At 43.4% G+C, this 7,587-nt stretch overlaps 1 protein-coding gene across 1 annotated transcript in view; it reads left to right on the forward strand.

Annotated features, from left to right (window-relative positions):
• The window catches only part of KDM3B (lysine demethylase 3B), a 72,036-nt gene extending 65,130 nt beyond the window's left edge, over positions 1 to 6,906 (forward strand). The window contains exons 19-20 of the mRNA XM_027768846.1: positions 102 to 236; positions 5,493 to 6,906. Of these exons, the coding sequence (XP_027624647.1) occupies positions 102 to 236; positions 5,493 to 5,573 (216 nt within the window). The 3' untranslated portion in view covers positions 5,574 to 6,906. The remainder of the gene's footprint in view (positions 1 to 101; positions 237 to 5,492) is intronic.
• Positions 6,907 to 7,587: the final 681 nt, after the last annotated feature.

The following is a 7,587-nucleotide window of genomic DNA, read 5'->3' on the forward strand; positions in this document are numbered from 1 at the left end:
TAAGTTTTTCTAAACTATTTTTAACTGTATCATGCACTTATTTCATGTATTACTGAATCTGTAATATCTGGTGTTTTTTCTCTGCACTTCTCCCTTCCTAGGTTCACAATCTCTACAGTTGCATAAAAGTAGCAGAAGACTTTGTATCTCCAGAACACGTAAAGCACTGTTTCCGCCTGACTCAGGAATTCAGGCATCTCTCTAACACTCATACAAATCATGAGGATAAACTGCAGGTAAATGATTTCTCCTTCATCCCCACTGTGTCTTCTCATCACACACATACACAGAAGGCACATTCTGAGAGGGTTTTCTCTGGAGGTCTGACTGTGGAGAGGTAATGCTTTAGGGAAACCATGTCTAGGGATATGGTTTTTAGAAAACATTTGATCAGTCCTCTTCAGTTTTGTTTAAAGAATATTCCTCTTTTCTTTTTCTTTCTTTTTTTTTTGGGGGGGGGAGGCTTTTGCTATAGGGCATGTGCACTCACTAAAAAGACAGAGAGAGAAAGAGATAGAAAGTGAGAAATCACCCCCCAGGGGGGATGGCCACGCCACAATCCTTTCTTCTCTAATATCCTCTTGGAATCTTGGGCATACACGCACACGTGCCCCACATGAGTTTAAGCCACCAGGTCCGTGACTCAAACTGTGGTCAACTATATGGGAGTCCAGTGACATAGCCGTTACACCAACTGCTGGTCCCCCAAAGCCCAATTTCTATGCAGATTTAATTCCTTAGAGACCTAAGAGAGACTGCAGTTCATGTCCCTGAGAACTGTGGTCAGAGGATGAGGATTATTTTCTATTTGTAGAGCCAAACTCAACAATCAAGTCAGATTTCCTCTATTCTTGAAATGGATTGGGGGCCAGCCAGGTGGCAGCTGGGTCCCACATGGCCAACTGTGCAGTTTGAGTCCTAGACCTGGTGGCTTGAAAAATCATGCTTGGCATGTGTGCCCAAAGTACTGAGAGAAGAATAGAGAAGAAAGGATTGTGGTATGGCCATTTCCTTTGTAATGATTTCTCACTTTCTCTCTCCCTTTCTCTCTCTGTGTCTCTCTCCATCGAGTGCACACACCCTGTAAGAAATGAGAGAGATAGACAGAAAGAAAGAGAGTATTGGAATTTTTTTAAAGATGTATTTATCTTGGGAACCAGCAGTTAGCGTAATGGCTGTCGCTGGACTCCCACGTAGTCGACCGCGGTTCGTGTCCCGGACCCGGTGGCTTAAAACTCACGCCGGACGCATGTGCGTGCGTGCCCAAGATCCCAAGAGGAGAATGGAGGAGAAGGGATTGCGGCGTGACCATCCCCCCTGGGGGGTGATTTCTCGCTTTCTGTCTCTATGTCTCTCTCTGTCTATCTGGCGAGCGCACGCGCCCTACAGTGAAAATCTCTCCAAAAAAAAAAAAAAAAGATGTATTTATCTTTTATTTTATTCATTATCATTATTCATTCATTTTGATGAGACAGACAAAGAGAAAGAGTAAGAAAGCAAGCTGCCAGATTCAGGACTTGAACCATGGTCAGCCATGTGGGAGTCCAGCGCCTCAACTACCACACTACCTGAAGGCCCCCAAGAGTGTTGGAATTTTAAGGACAAAATTTCATTATTAATACACTTGTTAATGCAGTTCAGTAGCATTTAAAAAATAAGGGAGCAAGATTCTCCAAGCAGAATTTCAGCACTTGGAATATATACTCTGCCAATCTTTCAATTATGGCTTCTTCCTCTATCATGGCTGTGGTTCTTGTGTTTCCTTTGATCACCCATCAGGTTGGAGTAAGTCTTCTTTTTTCTTTTTAAAGAATTATTTTATTTATTACCATCTTTTTTTTTTTTTTTTTAATTTGACCAGAGAGAGAGAGGAAGAGTGAGAAAGCAAGCCACCAGGTCCAGGAATCAAACCGTGATTGACAATGTGGAGGTCCAGCACCTCAACCATCATGCTACCTGCTGGCCCCCTGTTATTATTTTTTTTTAGAGAGAGCTATAGAGCACATGCCCTCATCAGAGAGACAGAGACAGACAGAAAGTGAGAAATCACTGCCGGGAGAGGGGGCAGATGGCCATGCGGCAGTCCCTTCTCCATTCTCCTCAGGATTTTGGGCATGCACACACATGCACCCAGCATGAGTTTTAAGCCACTAGGTCCGGGACTTGAACCACAGTCTACTACATGGTAGTCCAGCAATAAAAGTATAATCACATCGATATTATTGACGATACAGATAAATGGGCATACATATCTCAGATGATCCCTTCCTTCAGGTCTCCATTTATCTCCTGTCACTGCATCCATGGGCCTTTCCTGACCTCCCTGTTAATCATCATCATCAGCTTTAACTTTTCCCATAGTGTTTTTCACCTTCTGATACATTAGATATTTTGTTTGCTGCTACTCCTACTAGAATATAAACTTCTTAACCTATATGAAGGCAGCAGTTTTACTGTTTTATTCTACTTTTTTTCCCAGCACAAGTCTGACATAGTAGGTACTCAGTAAATACTTGTTGAAATATGAGGCCAGACAGTGGTGCAGTGAAAAAACATGATGCTCTGTAAGACAGACCCACATGAGAAGGTTACCTGTTCAAGTACTGAGACCTCCCTCAGAATGCTGGGCACACATGTGCCCATGGTTTGAGCAGGCTGTGACTAGGGTGGATCCAGCATTGGGACTCTGTTAGGAATACTGTATGTTTCTCTCTCTCTCTCTCTCTCTCTCTCTCTCTCTCTCTCTCTTTCTCAGTGTGTGTGTGTGTATGTGTGTGTCTCCTGGAGTAAATTTTTTTTTAATTAAATATATATATAAATATATTTGTTGAAGAACTACAAAAGATTAATAGAGAATAACATAATGGAAACTTGTGTGCTCATCACTCACCTTAAGAAATAAAACAGGGGGGACCAGCAGTTAGCGTAATGACTATGTTGCTGGACTCCCATGTAGTCGACCATGGTTCGAGTCCTGGACCCGGTGGCTTAAAATTCATGCTGGGCATGTGTGTGTGTGGGCCCAAGATCCCGAGAGGAGAATGGAGGAGAAGGGATTGCGGTGTGGCCATGCCCCCTGGGGGGGTGATTTCTCGCTTTCTGTCTCTCTGTCTCTCTCTGTCTTTCTGGTGAGCGCACGCGCCCTATGGCAAAAACCTCTCCAAAAAAAAAAAAGAAATAAAACAAGGACCAGCAGATGGTGTAATAGTTACATTGCTGGACTCCTACGTGGTCAACTACAATTCAAGTCCTGGACCTGGCAGCTTAAAACTCACACTGAGCACAAGTATGTGCATGTCCAAAATCCCAAGAGGAGAATAGAGGAGAAGGGATTGTGGCCTGGCCATTCCCCATGGGGAGTAATTTCTTGCTTTCTGTCTCTCTGTCTCTGCCTGTCTCTCCAGCAAGTACACATGCCCTATAGCAAAAATCTCCCTGGAAAAAAAGAAAGAAAGTATCATGGGACCAGCAGATGGCATGATGGTTGTGTTGCTGGACTCCCATGTAGTAGACTGCAGTTTGAGTCCCAGACTCAGCTCCTTAAACCTCAAGCCAAAGCTTGTGCGTACATGCTCAAAAACCCAAGAAGAGACTGGAGAATAAGGGATTGTGGTGTGGCCATTACCCCAGAGGGTTATTCCTCACTTTCTGTCTGTCTGTCTCTCCAGTGAGCACATGTGCTCTATAGCAAAAATCTCTTTTAAAAAAGAAGAAGAAAGGGCCAACAGGTGGTATGGTGGTGAAGGGCACTAGACTCCCATATGGCTGGCCGTGGCTCGCGTCTTGGACCTGGCAGCTTGCTTTCTCACTTTCTCTCTTTATCTCACTCTGTCCTTATCTGGTAACATTTTAAATAAATAAATAAATAAATAATTTTTAAAAGAATTCTTTTAACTTTATTATTTTCCAGTTTGATCAGAGAGACAGAAAGAGAGAGAAGGAAAGTGAGAAAGCAAGTCACCAGGTCCAGGACTTAAACCACCTGCCAACCCCAATAAAATAATTCTTAAAAAAAAAAAAATATGTGGGGCTGGCAAGTGGTGTGGAGGTTGAGGTGCTGGACTCCCACATGGTCGACCAAGGTTCAAGTCCTGGACCTGATGGCTTCTCTGGTCCTATTGAAAAATGATAATAATAAATCAAATAAAACAGATAATTCTTTAAAAAAAAAAAAATGATGGAGCCTACAGGTGGTGTGGTGGTAAAGGGCACTAGACTCCCACATGGGGGCTGGCAAGTGGTGTGGAGGTTGAGGTGCTGGACTCCCACATGGTCGACCAAGGTTCAAGTCCTGGACCTGATGGCTTCTCTGGTCCTATTGAAAAATGATAATAATAAATCAAATAAAACAGATAATTCTTTAAAAAAAAAAAAATGATGGAGCCTACAGGTGGTGTGGTGGTAAAGGGCACTAGACTCCCACATGACTGACCACGGTTCAAGTCCTGGACCTGATGGCTTGCTTTCTCAGTTTTCTCTTTCTCTCTCTCTCTCTCTCTATCCCTCTCTGGTCAAATAAAAATAAAACAAATAAAGTTAAATCATCCTAAATATAATTCTAAATAAAATAATTCTAAATATATATGTGTGTGTGTGTGTGTGTGTGTGTGTATACACATATATATATCATGCACATATACAACATGTATACATATATGACAGCTATATTTTTAAATTTTATTTATTCATTTATTTATTTTAATTTGACCATAGAGAGACACAGAGAGAAAGAGAGAGAGGCAAAGTGTGAAAGCAAACCACTAGGTCTGGGACTCAAACCGTGGTCAACCATGTGGGAGTGTCCAGCACCTTAACTACCATGCCACCTGCTGGTCCCCATGACAGCTCTATTATTGAAGTCCCATGTATCTTTTGTCTTTACATTTTTTGTTTCCTTCCCAGAAACAGTCATAATCTTCATATCAGACCGTTCTAAAAACTGTCTCTAGTCTGTATGCTTTATTTTAACAAGCTCTTCACCTTATTAACTTTTATTATATCTTCCTATTCCATGCATACTATATGTTCTTTAGACAAATTAGAATATACAAACACAAAGGGGAAAATATTCCGTAATTCTGCCTCCCACTGTTTTAGAGCATTCTTACTGGCTGTAGGACCTTCAGCAAGGTTCTTAACCGTAGAACCTTGTTTGCCTCAGTTTCTCATTTGTAAATTATGGATAACAATAGAACCTGCCTCACAGGATTATGGCAGGGATTAGAGTTTAGCAACAGTGCCTGACGTGTAGTGAGCACACAGAATGATGGTGATTCTGTAGCCCTTCAGATGATTCTGTCGTCCTTTGTTGACTATAGACCTCATATCCTGTGTGACTTATAAGTCATCTTGGGGGTTGATTGGGAAGCACACAGTCAATTTGGGGGACTTCCTCTCTGACCATTTGGTTTCTAGACAGGGTGGAACATACAATGTCTGCAGAACACAGTGTGGGGCTGCCATGAACTGACTGTGCTGCTTCCTCTCCCCAGGTGAAGAACATCATTTACCATGCAGTGAAAGATGCTGTTGGCACCCTCAAGGCTCATGAATCCAAACTGGCAAGGTCTTAGGCATGGAGAAATTCCAACCTCTCCTGTGAAGCAGGTCTTTCATTCACAACACTTACAGGGAATGGCAGGGTCCCCTGCTGGAGCAGAGGCCCTTCAGCCGGAGCCAGTGTGGTCAGTATTACAAACTCTCCAGCCACTCTTTTCTACGCTGCCTCAACACTGAAGGTTGACACAGGAAAGTCGCACTGTTCACACACAGTTTCAGACTCCAAGCCGAGGGTGCCACACCCCCATCTCGTGGCCTTTTGGGAATCCGAATTGCCTGAACACCGCTGGGCTTTCCTGCACATTCTCCTCATTTGAGATTCGTGGAAACCAGGATTGTGGGCACACCTTTTCCTTTCCTCTCGTGCCTAGTTACGTGGGAATGTGTTTGGAGGTAGGGGGAATCACATAACTGGTACAAGTAGGGCGTAATTGCTTAAACACGCCTGGCGAAAGCCTGACAGTGTCTACACGTGACCTCTGATATGGCCATCCCAGGAGACGGGGTGGAGCCATTCTCCACACTCTCCCGTGAGCACTGGAGTCTTACAGGACCCAGGGAGAACCCACTGCTCTTCCCAGGAGGCTCCAGGATTAGGAAATGTGTGTATTTAGTGAAAAATAGGTTTGTAGTGAAATAGTTACTATTTCATGAAAGTAGATATTTTTAGAATTTTTGAAATACCACAGTTGTTTTCCTGGACTATGAGGAAAGGCACATTACATTTAGTCTTCCTTTCGATAAAACTCTTTGAAGAAGTATGATTTTTAGAAATCAACTGCCCATCATAGCACAAAATCAGCCAAAGCAGAATTTAAAAGAATTGGCTTTTTAGGATTCTCTTAGTTGTTCGCCCTGCCCATCTCAGTCTCACCTTGAGGGAACAGGCATCTGAGAAAGACCTTTGTCGTGTCTAAGCTGCGTAGTGTTCCCTGAGTACACACATGGTGACTCCAGGAACCTTTTCACCTATTACCAGCGTTCCCTTGGGACTCCTCTTACCTTTCCAAATGCGAAGGAAAGTTTGATTTCCAACACAAGGTTTTTTGTTTTTTGGGTTTTTTGTCCAGAAATATTTTCAGCAAAACTTTCCAACTCGGTGGAGTTTTATTAAGAATTTATTTGAAAATAATGGAATTCATTGGCCCATCGGTACATTGCAAAATGTATCTCTTTCCAGCTGTACTGTAGTGCCCTGCAGGCTTGTTTATATGTTCACAGTTACTTTTTTTTTTTTTTAAATAAAAGTCATTTACTGTAGAATACTTTTAATTTCACTTTCTGTATTTTAATTTTGTTGAAGGGCTGATTGGGATTTCCATGTTCTTATTAAAAATCTAACAAATCTGTTTGGAGTGGACTAAGTTCTTTCCATACCAAGCCTTCTGAAATCAAGGCCAAGTTGAGGGCTGGGTTTGAGATGGAGAATTCATTTCCAGATCTTCATTACTGTGCCACACCCAGTTATTACTCTGTTTCCTGAACGTGTGCTCAAGTGAGAGAGGGGAAAGTGCCAGGGTGAGGTCAGTGTGGTTTTGGCGCTTGGAGATGAGGGAAAGGGATCACATGAGTTGTTAGAGGGCAGGAGGAAAGAGGTTTTCCCGTAGTTCATGCACTTGTGATGGGTGGGCAGGGTGGTGTCCTCCTTCCTCAGGCAGAGTCTGAGGGGAAAGGGCCATGGCGTGCAGCCCGAGCAAGGTTTTGGGCAGTCATTGGTGGGATCTGGCTCCCACATATGAAACGTGACTCAAGATCCACCTCCGAGATGGTGGGAGAAGGCCCACCTGGGATTTACGTGTGTTTATCAAGCAGCAGTCAAAGTCCTGAAGGGTGAGGACAGACTGCATTCAATTAGAAGCAGCCTTTTGGAGAGGAAGTTGTAAAGAATAGCTAGAGGTGGGGACCAGCAGTCAGTGTAATGGCTATGTCACTGGACTCCCATGGAGTCGACCACGGTTCGCGTCCCGGACCCAGTGGCTTAAAACTCACGCTGGGCGCGTGTATGTGCATGCCCAAGATCCCGAGAGG

The sequence above is a fragment of the Tupaia chinensis genome, unplaced genomic scaffold (assembly GCF_000334495.1).
Source record: "Tupaia chinensis unplaced genomic scaffold, TupChi_1.0 Scaffold147608_1, whole genome shotgun sequence".
Taxonomy (NCBI): Eukaryota; Metazoa; Chordata; class Mammalia; order Scandentia; family Tupaiidae; genus Tupaia; species Tupaia belangeri.